Source organism: Rhopalosiphum maidis, chromosome 2, assembly GCF_003676215.2.
Source record: "Rhopalosiphum maidis isolate BTI-1 chromosome 2, ASM367621v3, whole genome shotgun sequence".
In the NCBI taxonomy this organism is placed as follows: domain Eukaryota; kingdom Metazoa; phylum Arthropoda; class Insecta; order Hemiptera; family Aphididae; genus Rhopalosiphum; species Rhopalosiphum maidis.
The window spans coordinates 51,897,069-51,913,483 of record NC_040878.1 but is presented as its reverse complement, the minus strand read 5'-3'; the positions used below and the strand labels follow the sequence as shown (position 1 = coordinate 51,913,483).

Sequence of the window (16,415 nt, the reverse complement as noted above, 5' to 3'; positions counted from 1 at the left end):
GTGGATTACGCATATACCATGTTATAACAAGAATAATATCGTATCGCATAATATTATTACTATTATTATTGTAACAGACCGTTGCCGATTGAATCGTCATCGTTATACACGTATTATTATACCGTCGTGCCCGACGGCGGCTGACCTATAGTCTGACAGGTCTTTTCGCGAATTCAAATTATTTATTACGTTCGCCGACGGTAATACTATGTGTGCATAATTTTGACTTCGAAATGTAACGTACTAATCAACTTATCTATCGTTCAACATACTATAACGATCTAAACCTTAGAGAACCAAATTAAAAAAATAAAATCAAGACAAAACTGCGACTGCGACGTTGGTTGTTTGGATTTGCAATAGTCCCAGGATACAGCCTCGTATATACGCACACGATTGCAATATCCGCGTGTATAAACACTTTACTCATATTATACCTAGAAATGCATTAACTGTTATTTAACTCACACATCACGGTATAAACAGCCCGATGAAATGAATCAAAATAATACAGAAGTATTTTATTAAGATCTCGTAAATACTCAGTATGTACTATGATATCATCTTATTTATAATAATTATTACTTTTTCTTCACACACACGGACGAATTTTAGTTTTATTTTATAACAACATTTCGTAAAAATATTTACACGAAAACTATATAACACTCGTATCGTTATCTATTTTCAATAACTAAAAAGGAGAGATGAAAATTGTTAACTTGATAAACTATAACATGAAAACTCGAGTCAGCAAAATACGCGTCTTAATATAGCGGGATTTTCAATGGATTGCATTGCACACTGTTCATACAATAGTGTATAATCTATAAATCCAGCTACGATTTATGTGAGACAATAGTATATCGAGAACGTCGGGATAGACGTGGAAATTCGTCGGCATTTTACTGCATTTGTAACGGCAGGAATGGCGCGTCTTATTACCGGGTCCGATCAAACGTAATCAGCATTCACTCCATAGCATATATTATAATAAATAATAATTATGAAAAGGCGCCCGTCCCAATCATGTTTAATTCACTATTATTTTCGTGCGTACATTGTCATCGTCGCAGCCACCGTATATTATGTCAGAGTCAACTACAATATATTATATTAAAATACATGTAATATACAACGTGTGTATACGTATTTATATATGTATACATATAAATAGATGTAAACTGCCGTTAAACTTGCAGTGACTGGTTAGTCCGGTGTGTCCACTAGACATAGCACACACAATTTAATACCTATATATAGACGCACTTACCTCTGATTATAGTCGCCCGCCACACTTGCTACCCGGCTTATAAGTTTCACACACACACACACACACCGAGTGTGCCGCTGAGTTCCATACGGTCATATAGCAGCTCGATGCTGCAGTCTCAACAGCATAATAATAATATAATAACAACAGTATAATGCATAACGGTATGTAATAGTAAACCGCGCCGTCCGCCGATAGAAAAGCGCACCGTGTATATAGGCAACTACAGGTAAGGTATATCATTAATGATCACACATAAATCACGACGACGAAAATCGTTGTAAAATCTACATAATATTATTATTGTGCGTTATAATAATATAGCTCGAGAGACGTCTGCGCGCGTGCGCATTCCGGTCCACCTCGAGGGACGTGCACGATGTTGCATAGGTATTATCGTCGTCGCGAGCTTGTGTGCATAAATTGATATTATAACGCGAATGTGATCGAAAATAGCACGCGCATTAATACCATATTGTCGATCATAATATTATAGCCCCGGCTCCGACCCCGACATCGATACTGCACTGCAGTACGTCATATTATAGTTATTATTATTTTTTTATTTTTTTTATTTAACCGTTAATTTTGTTTTTTTTTCCAGGCCGATGAAACTGGACATGGCTCTGGGGAGTGCAGCTCCCACGAGCTTCCAACACCGCTGCGGGGTGACCACGGCTCTTATATTGATCGTCTGTGTGGCACTAACAAAGTCTGGTGAGTACCTGTACAATAATTTTAATTGTGTAATTTATACATATTATGCACAGCTTTGAAAACATGCTACTGCAGTGTGCGTTTAAAAATAATTTAATAGTTGAATTTCCAAAATTGTATACAGATTTCAATTTTTCACCACAATAATAATTAAATATTGTTATGCATCTATACGATACCCTGTATCGATTTCTTGGTTTTATTTCTTATTTTTCCAGACAAAGTCATATTACTGATTTTAAGGAATAAGTCTTAGTGAGGTTTACTTCGAATACCAACTGCATTTTTCTTGCTAAAACAACAAAGGATAGTAAACCATTGAAAGTAGCTTCTTTCTTTGATGACCTAAGTGAATACTCGATTATCTCCTATAATTCAGGCAATAGTGTTTGCTTGTACAAATCTGCTAAAAAGCCCGACCGCACACAAACATCCCAGAAATCATATTTGAAAATGTATTTAAATAATAAAATACCAACTAATCTTCTGAAGTTCGTTCAAACTATAATTTATATATGTACTGTGTACATATGATAACATATGATGGTGCATGATCTACAAAATCATATTATATTATTTTAATTTTTTTATTGCATAAAATGTATTCATATTGTTCAGTTTTAATAACTTATTGTATAGTTTTTTAAAAGTCAGACAATTATTAATGTGATAAGACTCAGATTTATTGATTTTTAAAAATCTATTTCACTATTCTATAAATATGACAAAAGATCATGTATACCTACTTCGTCAATCTTTCGCACCCAAAAGTACAATGGTTAGTTGAAATTACTAGCTGCGTAGTTTAGCTGCGCGTAAACTACCTTATATGCACATTAGTAGGTACAGCATATTTTAAAATACACGAATCGTATTTTCTCGTACAACGAAGTCTAGTCGACTATAGGCGGCTCTACCTCATATACTTTGAGTTGTCGGCTTGCGCAATATGATGGACATAAATTATATTTACGACTCGTTTATCGACAAGCGAGCGCGCCTGCCGCAGCCAAAGGAATTGTCGTCCATTCGCACGGTCGTTTCGAAAAACAAACTCATCGGATGTCACGTCAAATCAAAATTTCTCCTGTCGGTTCCCCACTCGCGCGACCGTGCAATGAATTATTCAGCACTTCGACCACTTCGCCATTTATATAATAATATATAATATCGACGGTGGTGAATACCTGCAGCCGCTGCAGCCATGGCTGTGGCGAATGAGATTTAGCATTCAATCGCTTTGGCGGCGAAATGTGCGCTATAAGTTCGCCGCAAAGACGGACGCATAATATTAAAACGACTATCGTGAGACACAAACCAGAGGAGAGTAAAGGTCACATGAGTTTTGCATTTTATACGGTCATTGTGCGCAGTGCAACGCGCGCTTTATAATATTAAAAATATATATAGTATGCGTGTGTTAACCGTCAATGCCGCCCTGTTGCGGTGATGCGATTAAGAGGGTGCGGGGGTGTCAGAGTAGGGGAGACAGTGTAGACGACACAAAGTTTCATTTCTCGTAGTATTATTTTCTTTTATGGTCCGACTTAGTTGCCGCCAACGCCCGCTACCCATTGTTTCGCGTCTGTCGTAGGAATATACTATATAGATATATTATTAGGTATAATATACGTATATTATTATTATTATAAACCCTTTTCGTATAAAGTGATAAAACAAGTTTATGAAAAAAAAAAAATGTTTTGCTTTTGCTGTTCCTGGAGATGAGTGCTTATACGCGAGGCAAATCCTAAAGGACAATAGCACTCGGTCGGTAGTGACTAAAGTGGACTTAAATGACAATCGATTTATCCGATACCTTATATACATTCATGTATATAATTGTACAGCAGCAACGCATACCCAGCGTGAAAAATGTCTACTAATAATAATTACCAGCCATACAAGAATACCACTTTATGTTCTTTACTCTGTCGTGTTCTAACTACCTATTTATAATATAATAAGTCTGCGTTGAGCCTGTATTTCAACTTCTGAAGCTTCTGAATTTAATCTCTACAGTATTCGAGTATTGAGTTAACGTATTTAATCGACTTAGTGTTGTACCGTCATTATTCATTCGCCGACTTACACATCCATGTTACGTCATGCCGTCATATACGAGTTATAGACGAAAATACACGACGCATACAACACTTCCGTCGTTCAGAAAAGCGATGTGCATTTTATACATAATAATAACGTATTTTATGAGACGATGACGGTGTGAAGGACAGGCGATTATGTTAGGCGTGTTGCCGGTGCAACTGCAGCACACAATGCGGCCGTCCATTAGTCGCAGCGAAAACCCGTGGGGCACAATAATCGGACATCCATGAACTTGGCCGTAAAACGACGTTTCACGCAGAGTTCACGATTCTCGCGTAATCGGTGCTCTCTGCCGACTCTCGATCACCACACTATCAAGCACGTTCGTGCACGTTTCCCACGTAATACGTAGGTAATTATAATAATTTACGACTCAGCACAATGGGTATTTAATGTAACGAAAATCACAAAATAATTATCAAATACCGATCACGAGTGGTTTTTGTGCGATCCCGTTTATAACGAAAATAAACACGAATTCGCTCGATCTCGCTCGAAACGACAGAATTTCACTTATTTGTATCACGGGCAGACGGCTGTCTGGAAAAACTAGCCACTTACAGCCCCGTTTATTGATGATGGTTCCTAATAACGAGCACACGTCAATTACATAATTATTATTATCATCATTATTGTTAATAATACCACTGCGCGCCGCGCAGACGAATAAAATCAAACTGATATTCAAAAAACTACAACAATATTCCACAAAAACGGCAACAACCAGACAACCGAACGAATATATTTCGTGAAAACCGTACGTATAAAATATACGCGCACATACAATAGTCCTGATGGCTAAACTATACGTAATATACGATATATTATAAGGCATAACACAGCAAAATATGTTTACGGAATTGGCGTATCATAATAATATGTAATATCACTAAGAATCGGTTGTTTCTGTCGATGTTCGAGTGGATAATACGCGCACGGTATTATTATAATTTATAATATTCTGGTGTTACGAAATCACACCGGTCTCGTTTCCGCGGGGCGTTTCGCGTGTCTACATAACTGTTAAGACGCGGCCCGTCCGCAATGATTTACACTAATAAGTAATGAGTGCGTGTGACGGAGTTAAAATAATATGACCCGAATTATTATTATTATTATTATTACATTTCTGAGGAAAAAATGTGTGGACGATAATACCGAAAAGTATATAGCTTGCGTATAATACCGTGAGAAAATCGACGGAAGTCTAGCCCGGGTGGACCGTTATCATCGCACACATTATTACGAACGCGTTTCCAGAATAATTTCGCTAATGAAAACGCGCTTGCGATGATGGTGTTCGGCGATGGGCGTCGAAAAGCATGCCTATATAGATGCCTATCGCTTCGGGATCGCCGTAATAACGGGTCACGGGCCGCCGTGCGAGTTGTCCGTGGCACAGGATATACGTCTTATAGGCACATATAACACACAAGTACCTGTTGAGCGGCGACGATATTTTATATTATAATTTTAATAACACGTTGTTGACCGACTAGAGTTGTGGACACAACACAGTAATGCGTACATAATACGCGACGAACAACGTTATTAACACAACGCAAAAAACAATACAAACAATATTGTTGTCAAAACGACCGGCGCGTCAAACGGGATATTGACGCACATGGCTCAGTTGATATATTAGGTATAATATTATATTATATGTTCAGTAAATAATAACCAGGCTGTGAATTTAATGCACTGCACTGTGTGCACATAACTGTAAATGTGTGCATACACACTTATACATTACCGGTTAGAAAACCACCACAAAACTTAAAGATTTTTAAAAATGTTGCATCCAAAGTTATTAATTATTAAAAAAATAATATTTTAAAGTATGCTGCTTTGTTGAAATATAATTCAAATTATTATTGAAATTGTCGTTCATGAGAAAAAATAACCAGAAGCGATAATCGCGATATCATCAGGTTATATCCGAAAAAAAACACTCTTTATACTATTAAAATATGAAAAATAAACAGAACACTTTTTTTAGATAAAATAAAATAATATCTAATTTATTATTTGTTATTCGAATGCACAACAAAAGGCAATAATTTCCTTATGCGTGCACCTTGTAGACTTAAAAACTAAAAATGTTCAAATATTGTACTTAAATATATCAGGAAAGCTTAGAGAGTTATAGTTCAAACTACGTTAAAAAATATACCAAATCATCTAATCCATAAAAATCCAGTATGATGAACTGAATTTCGTTAAAACTGATATACCACTTTCATTTATGTTAGTTAAATTTTTTCCGGATGAAATCGGATTATACCGCTATAGTACTCGTAATATTTTAAAAAATATTTCATTATTAAACAAGAGAATATAATATACCTATATTTTAGATAGTATATATTGAGAATGATTCACTATTTTGCTTTAATCCCTACTACTTTCCTTGATTACGTTTGGTTTTTACAATTTGAAAATTCTTACATAACATATAAACCCGCTTATTTTATTTAGGCGCGGCAAATTCCTAGCGCGTATAACCATAAAACAGAAACAAATAAATTCGCCTTAGTTAATAATACACCGTGAATCTAAAATATATTTTCGGTGTATACCTACATATAGGCGTATATTTTACTTTAATTATGTATAATAACGTCTGTTCGTTTCAGCCGAGTCGTGCATAAATGACGTACTAAGTTCATTAACGCTTTTTGAAAGCTTATAACGTAACAAGAAAAAACACACGCATCATTCGTGCGCGTCAATGTCTTGAGAAATTTCTGTTCTGTCCGCTATTTATAGTGCCTCAGAACCATCAATTACCGCGGTCGTCGTATCCCATCTGTAGCACTGCCCATATGATTAAGTATACCTATAGGCGGAGGTCTACGCAGTTATCGCGTGTACATGCGTATCAGGAAATGCAAAATTCCGCCGCAGCTGCAACACGGCGGCGAGTCTATAATATTATTATAGACTACGTTTTACAATCCGATTTTTTCAGTTCCTATCGTTATTATCATATTGTTCGTTTCTATTTCGAAACAACTGGTACTGCGCTATTGTTGCTCATAATAACAATACACGTGATATTTTTAAAAATATTGTTATCGCTGGTAAACTTCTAAGTATATAGATGATTTTATATTGTGTTTTACGTCAAAGGACGACCTCGGGAAATACGAAACGAGTGATGCCGTTAAATCTCGTTCGATCGTCGGAATGATATTATATAATTTATTATACCCATATGGTCATATGTAGGACGTGGGTACGTGATAACCACGCGCTTGTCCCACATTTGGTCGCGATCGATCGTTTCAAAAAATAAACACGACACAGGTACAGTTAGAGAGACCCTTAAACACGTGTAAGCCATCGATCGCGTGGTTCGAAGATTACGCTCTGCGGCGGTTTTGCCGATTATAGGAGGGAACCGTATGCGATTAAACCTGCTATGGTTTTATACCTATCGTCGTACCGTCCGTGCCAAGATCGGTTGGATCGATCGAACTCCGTTTACCATACATCATAAATATTATAGTTGCAGCGATTATCGTAACTCGAACTCGTAGTTGTACACAATATATTGTAGACCCATAATAGCATAATTGGTAGAGTATATAGCAAACTTATGCAGAGATGTGATTTTGACTGATACGGTGGTGTTAGATTGTATTATATAATATTATTATTTCCTACTACTGGAAGAAATAAGAAATAATTTTTGTATGCACCTGTTATTCTGTTTTATTTTATTTTTAAATTTCGTTATGGGGTTAAACTTTTGTGTTTAGTATATAATTTTACTTATTACTTTTACATTAAAAGTCACGAAACTATTTTAAAGTGAGATACGCTAAATTTGGTATTGACTAGATTCAAAAACTTCAAAGTTATGATCACTAAAAAAAAAAGTTATTTATATAAGCATTTGTATTCTTACGAAATTTGTTGAGATAAATAAATTTCAAATTACTATCTATTTCCGATAATTGTAGGTATTACACTGTTGTATATGACATAATAATACCTACTATAATGCTGGATCATGATAAATAAGCTACAGTACAAAATAGGTATATATATATGTTGAATTCAAAACTTAAAATCAAAAAAACTATTCAAATTAGCTACTATACTCTAAAATCCTTGAGGTACACAAATACCCTATCTACATGGGTATATGTATCATCACGTTTAAAATTTACTGCCACAATGTACGACCTACGCCTCCGCACATACGCTCGTTAATTCTATATTCCACAACTCAAAAACAGAAGAGAAAAAATTCATTCACACAGATAGTTGTTATTATAACATGCCCGGTGAACCATTGTTGTGTATAGGGCGTGCGAAAACGAGATTGTTTAACGGGTACAAACGATTATTATTATGTTGTTGTTGTTGTATCGCTGTAAGTCATCATCGTTTTTCCATGAAGGTATACACATATACGAGTACGCGCTGTTGCGTTATAATATTATTGCATACTTGCGAATAGACGTTATCGTCATCAAATATTTTTTTTTCCTAAACGGGTACTTTATTACGACAGCATTATTAGGCATGACCCTCGTTTAATGGTATTTTTTCCCACACACCATATGAACACATAATCCGAACCGATATAATAAAATACGTTTATCTTATGTTTCAGCTCCGACGACTTACGATGAAATCGAAGCAAAACGGACAGACTTGGCGGACTATTTTAATGGTAAGTACCATATTATTATCTATTATCATACGACTTTAAGCGTACAGATTAATTTTTTTTCAAAACCAAAACGAATTGCCAACAATAATACGTGTTTAAAAATATAAATAAATCAAATATGTATTTTTTCTTTGACGTTTTTAATATTAAAAACCACTTATGAAAAAAAATGTTATACTATAGCTCATTAAATCATAGTTTTTTTATCTTCTATATTTCTTAGAATACTATAATGTAGAATAATATAAAATATTATTATTTTTGTTATTAAAAAAACTATAAATAAATGAAAAAAGGTGCAGTGATATTTGACATAAATAACTGAAGACCCTAACAATTAATTCAGGAATGGGCAACTGAAAGTTATTAGAAGGCCAATTTTTTGAAAATTAAAATTTAGCGGGCTAGAGTATAGAGAGCAAAAATAATGTCATTCTAAATATGCATTTTAATTTAGCATAGAGTATAAACGATTGACTTTGAAATTGTATAATGTAATTTGAAAATGTAGCGCGGGCACGACAAAAAAGGTTCGCGAGCCGCCAATTTCCCACCCTTGTCGTACATCAAAATTTAAAGACCTGACGTAATAATGTAAATACAAAATACTATGTTAAAATATTAAAATCGAAAAAATATAAGAGTATATTCAGAAGCAGGCTGATCGGTTATGCAAAACACCTACACCGGTGTCAACAATGATACGGTACTGCATTTTTTCATACATTTGCTCAAAATAAAATTTAAAGTTTATTAAATTTATATACAATAAAATTAATATATAATATAAATTAACAGTATAATAGTATAGTATTAACGTACATAAACCCCAAGTGAAATTTTTTCAATACATTTACCAATAAAAAGTATAACTTTTAAAAATTCTTTTATATTTTTTGTTTATTTTGATACATACAAAATAATGGGATACAAATAATAATTAATATATAAAAATGACATTTTAATGTTTACTGTTTATAAAATTAAATTATCATATTTATTTTTATAATATAAGGGCTATTAAACCAACAATTGCCTATTTTTTGTTAATTTGTTATTTTTTATTGTTTATCTTAATATTATACTTTTATTATATTACACTAAATAAAAAAAACTCCACAGAATAGACTATTTTTTCGAATTTTTATAACATGTTTCTTTTTTCTAGACCCAAATGGCTGTTACTATAATTATCAACATTACGAAGAAGGTGATCGCATAGTGACCAACGAACCGTGTTTGAACTGTACTTGCCACAATAGAATGCTGATGTGCTACCTAAGAGTGTGTCCGTTTTCAAAAGCTATTGGACAAGACTGTACGGTACAGAAATCACCGGATCAATGTTGTCCCGTAATATCTTGCCCGGAAGGTATGTTATTTAATATAAAAACACAACTTTATCCATTCGTACATCAATAAGCCACCCAGTTGGTTCGGATGTTACAGTGCCAGTACACCTATTAACCAGTTCGACCACACCGACGCCGACGACAACAACTGAAATTGGTTGGCACGACAATTATGGGTGCATGATGGACGAAAACGAATTCTTTCCTGATGGCGCTCAGGTGAGTCTGGAAACGGTTATTTGTTTCCTTGTCACGTTTTATTAATAATATTTATTTATAATATATTTATTTTTATCCACTCATATGCACAGGTTCCACCCAATCCGAAAAAACCTTGTGAACTCTGTTATTGTATCAGAAACCGAACAGCTTGTATTATGCAAGAGTGTACATTACACGTGGAAGGTTGTCGACCGGTATATCAAGAAGGCGTTTGCTGCCCTGTTCGATACGATTGTGGTAAGTTGGTAGTACTACTTGAAAACTTTGTAGTATATATCTCATGATATAAGTATATGTATAACAACTCAACAATTGTGTTAATAATATCTGAATCGTTTTCATAGATTATGAGAGTGAAAAATCTACTACTTCGGCCCCACAAATCACTGGTGGATTAGTTTTTTCCACTACTTCCGCACCATTCGATTGCCGAGTTAATGATGACGTTTACCGAGATGGGGAGTCTATTGCTATGGTATCGGAAAAACCTTGTGAACATTGTTATTGTATGAGAGGTGATATTGTGTGTGCAGTTCAAGACTGCGGTGAACCACTCAGAGGAAAAGACTGTACACCGGAAACACCACCGGCTGGTCAATGTTGTCCCACTTCGTATCAATGTGGTATGTGTTACATAAATATATATAAATTATTTATTAACAATAACTGTACTGTCAAAAATAATCAAAATGCACATTGGTATTATGTATTATGTCATAGTATTAAATTTGAATCTTTTTTTTTTTATTATTTTACAGCAAACGAAACGAACAATTCGTATGATATAACTACGCTACAACCAGTATTGCTAAGTGATTCGGATGAAAACGAAGCCGAAAAATTCCCGATAAATGAAGATATATACAATAAACTAGGAGAAACCCAACCTACGAGCGAACATGACGAAGGAAATGAAGTTGAGTCTGCTCATACCATGACAATTCCTCCAAACAATCATAATACAGCAGAAACAACAAATATTTTACCAGAAAACGATAGTACAAACAACAATAACGAAGAAAATAAGCAAGGAATTTCAAGTACTCTACCAAACTTAACAGACCAGGAAAACATTGGTACAGAAACTGGACAAGCTAATTATGACAGTACAAACAAACCTAATGAAGCAACATTGGTCGATGAAGTGCAACCAACGCAATTACCGGCTTCTGATCCTTCAACAAATGAAAATGTTATTAGTTCTTCTACTCAAACAATTCCTAATAAAGGCGATAATGTTAAGGTAGAAGAAGAAAACAATAATAATGAAATTCCAGATAAAAATCCAATTAATGACGATCTTACGTCAAATTTACCAGTGTCATCGACAGACAATATTGTAAAAGGTAGCACACAGGCTTCTAATCTTCAAGACAATCCACAAGACGATAATACTACTGAAAATCAACCTATAACTGATATTCCTAAAGTAGAAAATGACCCCACTGAACAAAATAAACCAGTAGTTGACAGTAGTTTGGAAACTGGAAACCAGCCAGAATCTAATAAGACACCAGTAGAACAAAATAATCAAGATAATCCTCAGCCAGAAAATGTATCAGCAACTGAAATTCCCAATGTACAAAACGAACCAATAGTTGACAACACATCGGGAACTGAAAACCAGCCTGAATCTGACAAAACACCAGTTGAACAAAATAATCAGGATAATCCTCTATCAGAAAATGTGTCTGTAACTGAAATTCCCAATGAACAAAATGAACCCACTGAACAAAATAAACCAATAGTTAATAACGTACCGGCAACTGGAAACCAAATTAAATCTGACAAAACACCAGTAGAACAAAATAATCAGGATAGTCCTCAATCAGAAAATGTGGCTGTAACTGAAATACCAAATGTACAAAATGAACCTACTGAACAAAATAAACCAATAGTGGATAACTCATCGGGAACTGGAAACCAACCTGAATCCGACAAAACACCAGTTGAACAAAATAATCAAGATAATCCTCAATCAGAAAATGTGTCAGTAACTGAAATACCAAATGTACAAAACGAACTAGTAGTAGACGGCACTTCGGAAACTGAAAACCAACCTGAATCTGACACAACACAAGTTGAACAAAATAATCAGGATAGTCCTCAATCAGAAAATGTGGCTGTAACTGAAATTCCCAATGCTGAAAACGAACACACTGAACAAAATAAACAGGATAGTCCTCAATCAGAAAATGTGTCAGTAACTGAGATTCCTAATTTACAAAACGAACCCACTGAACAAAATAAACCAATAGTTGACAACTCATCGGGAACTGGAAACCAACTTGAATCTGACAATACACCAGTAGAACAAAATAATCAGAATAGTCCTCAATCAGAAAATGTGTCAGTAACTGAAATTCCCAATGAACAAAATGAACCCACTGAAGAAAATAAACCAATAGTTGACAACACATCGGGAACTGGAAACCAGTCTGAATCTGACAAAATACCAGTTGAACAAAATAATCAGGATAGCCCTCAATCAGAAAATGTTTCTGTAACTGAAATTCCCAATGCGCAAAATGAACCCACTGAACAAAATAATCCAGTAGTTGGCGGAACCTCCGGAACTGAAAATCGACCAGAATCTGATAAGACACCAACAGAACAAAGTAATCAGGACAGTCCTCAGTCAGAAAATGTGGCTGTAACTGAAATTCCCAATGTACAAAATGAACCAATAGTTGAAAACGCATCGGGAACTGGAAACCAGACTGAATCTGACAAAACAGCAGTTGAACAAAATAATCAGGATAGTCTTCAATCAGAAAATGTGGGTAGTAACTGAAATTCCCAATGCTGAAAACGAACACACTGAACAAAATAAACAGGATAGTCCTCAATCAGAAAATGTGTCAGTAACTGAAATTCCCAATGAACAAAATGAACCCACTGAACAAAATAAACCATTAGTTGACAACACATCGGGAACTGGAAACCAGCCTGAATCTGACAAAACACCAGTTGAACAGAATAATCAGGATAGTCCTCAATCAGAAAATGTTTCTGTAACTGAAATTCCCAATGCGCAAAATGAACCCACTGAACAAAATACACCAATAGTTGGCGGAACCTCCGGAACTGAAAATCGACCAGAATCTGATAAGACGCCAACAGAACAAAGTAATCAGGACAGTCCTCAGTCAGAAAATGTGGCTGTAACTGAAATTCCCAATGTACAAAATGAACTCACTGAACAAAATAAACCAATAGTTGAAAACGCATCGGGAACTGGAAACCACCCTGAATCTGACAATACAACAGTAGAACAAAATAATCAGGATAGTCCTCAATCAGAAAATATGGCTGTAACTGAAATTCCCAATGTACAAAATGAACCCACTGAACAAAATAAACCAATAGTTGATAACGTATCGGGAACTGGAATCCAACCTGAATCTGACAAAACACCAGTTGAACAAAATAATCAAGATAATCCTCAATCAGAAAATGTGTCAGTAACTGAAATACCAAATGTACAAAACGAACCAGTAGTAGACGGCACTTCGGAAACTGAAAACCAACCTGAATCTGACACAACACAAGTTGAACAAAATAATCAGGATAGTCCTCAATCAGAAAATGTGGCTGTAACTGAAATTCCTAAAGTACAAAATGAACCAATAGTTGAAAATGCATCGGGAACTGGAAACCAGCCTGAATCTGACAAAACACCTGTTGAACAAAATAATCAGGATAGTCCTCAGTCAGAAAATGTTTCTGTAACTGAAATTCCCAATGTACAAAATGAACCCACTGAACAAAATAAACCAATAGTTGACAACTCATCGGGAACTGGAAACCAACCAGATTCTGATAAGACACCGGCAATACTAAATAATCAGGATAGTCCACAATCTGAAAATAAAGTAACTGAAAATAATCCTATACAACCAGTAGTTTCAGAAAACGATGCATCAACAGAACAACCAAACCATGAAAATAATATATTTGTTGTGTCACCAACTTCACCACCACTATTCTCAGATAACCAAGTTAAAGGTGATGAATCGGTTTCAATAATTAATGAAAACAATACCAATGATAAGACGACTGTAAATTCTAAACCATCAACTGATGACAAAGCTTCGTTAATTGAAAACACTGATGCGCCCAATATATTACCAGAAAATCACACAGATGTAGTTACAGACAGTCTAAATGTGGTATCACAACCAAATGCTGATAATATTGAAAGTTCATTAAACATAAAGCCTATTAATGACAAAGATAATAGTGCTGATGTGACGGATAGCCCAGTTACTTCTCATGAACAATTACCTGCCGTTGCTGAACATAACGACAACAGGTTAGGATCGAATAATCCGGTGAATTTGGAACCAGTGCTTACACCAACGACTGAAATAAACCATGATACTAACACAGAAGTAATAAATCACGGTGTATTGATAGACGACCCTCCATCTCAAGCAAATCAACCCATCGACGTGCATTCGGGCGAAGACGACGAAAGCGCTCCTAATGCTGTTTCGTTGGACCAACAAATCACTCATCAAACTGAAACTCCTGAAGAATTGACAAATAAATATCCATTGTCTACCGATGAACACACGAATGATGTTACTACTTCTTTACCGCAACAGCAAATTATTGAAAACAATATTCCTGCGGTACATCCTCAAGTTATTAATCCTAGTGAAATAACTACACAAGACGAAACGAAAACACAAAACGACGTATCCGTAAACGGATCACTTGAACAATCTTCCGGGAATGATGTACCAACTGCAACAGTTGGAGTACAAAATTCTGAGGACGTTTCCAAACCAACAGAATCGCCTGTATTGCATAGTAATAATGGTGAAGCACCGGAACAAAACAATGAATATGAAAGCATCACTCCTCAAGAACAATCGCAAGACGAGAATGTTAACGAGATTGTGGATCAAACGTCAGTTTACCCAGATACTTCATCAGATGAAAAAAACAATTTGGTTACAAGTACTGGATTATCTCTTAATAACGTTGACAATGTAACACCTTCATTAAATAAAATAGAAAGTGACTTAAATTCACAAGTATCCGATGAAAAACCAAACCAAGACGTTTCAGTTGAAAGTGCAACTATTCAAGCGATTTCAGGAAATATAGATAATAATGCAGACAATGTAGTGACAACAAATAGCTATGCTGATTTACCATCTACAAATGCACCTGGAAATCAAATGGTTGAAAACGAAATAAATTCAGCTGTAAATCCAACTAATACTGTTGAAACGAACGTAAATAATGATCGACCTGAAAATGTTGTACCACAACTAAGCTCTAATGAAGCATCAACTCAGTACAGCGAGGATGATAGCTCAACAAATAGCCCTATCCAAGAATCTCCAAATGTGAATATTATCAGTAATGTGGAGGCGAGTACCAATACACCAAACGAACCAGAAAGCCCTAATGACATAAATCAAGATTCAAATGCTGAATCTGAATTATATACAACTCAGTCACCAATTGATATGCAAATATTAAACGTTTTTCCCATTGTTGATGGAAAACCTTCCGAAAGTCCACAAAATGCTGACAAACCTCTAGTATCGAAAACGCCCGATTACGTAATAGATATAACAACATCAGTTTATAGTGAATCATCAAATGCTCCAGAATTGAACGAACCAATAGATTCTGTTAGTGAAGTAGCCACATTAAATGAGAACAAAAATACTGACGTTGTAACAGAAATGTATGAAAACGTACAACCAGGAGTACCCGGAGAGGGAAGCTGTTTGATTGATTTTGTGACTTATGCACACAAATCGGAAGTACCAAAATCTAACCCGTGTCATGAAAAATGCGAGTGTTTAAACAGCATAGTAACGTGTACTTCTGTAAACTGCCCACCTGCACCGCCTCAACATAGAAATTGTATACCTTTACACCCAGGAAACGAATCGTGGTGTTGTCCAACATATATGTGTGGTAAGTTATTATATAAAATTAATTGAGTTTGAATATAAATGTATTTTTATTAGAATGTTTTTATGTATTAGAACATTTCGAGTGCAAATTTGAGTTATACAATGTA

General features: G+C 35.2%; 1 protein-coding gene across 1 annotated transcript in view; it reads left to right on the top strand.

Moving 5' to 3' along the window:
- Positions 1-16,415, top strand: part of LOC113554671 (putative uncharacterized protein DDB_G0282133) — a 63,466-nt gene that overhangs the window by 42,965 nt on the left and 4,086 nt on the right. Inside the window, 8 exon segments of the mRNA XM_026958623.1 lie at positions 1,878-1,990; positions 8,730-8,789; positions 9,958-10,161; positions 10,239-10,360; positions 10,453-10,600; positions 10,708-10,986; positions 11,122-13,151; positions 13,153-16,309. Of these exon segments, the coding sequence (XP_026814424.1) occupies positions 1,882-1,990; positions 8,730-8,789; positions 9,958-10,161; positions 10,239-10,360; positions 10,453-10,600; positions 10,708-10,986; positions 11,122-13,151; positions 13,153-16,309 (6,109 nt within the window). The 5' untranslated portion in view covers positions 1,878-1,881.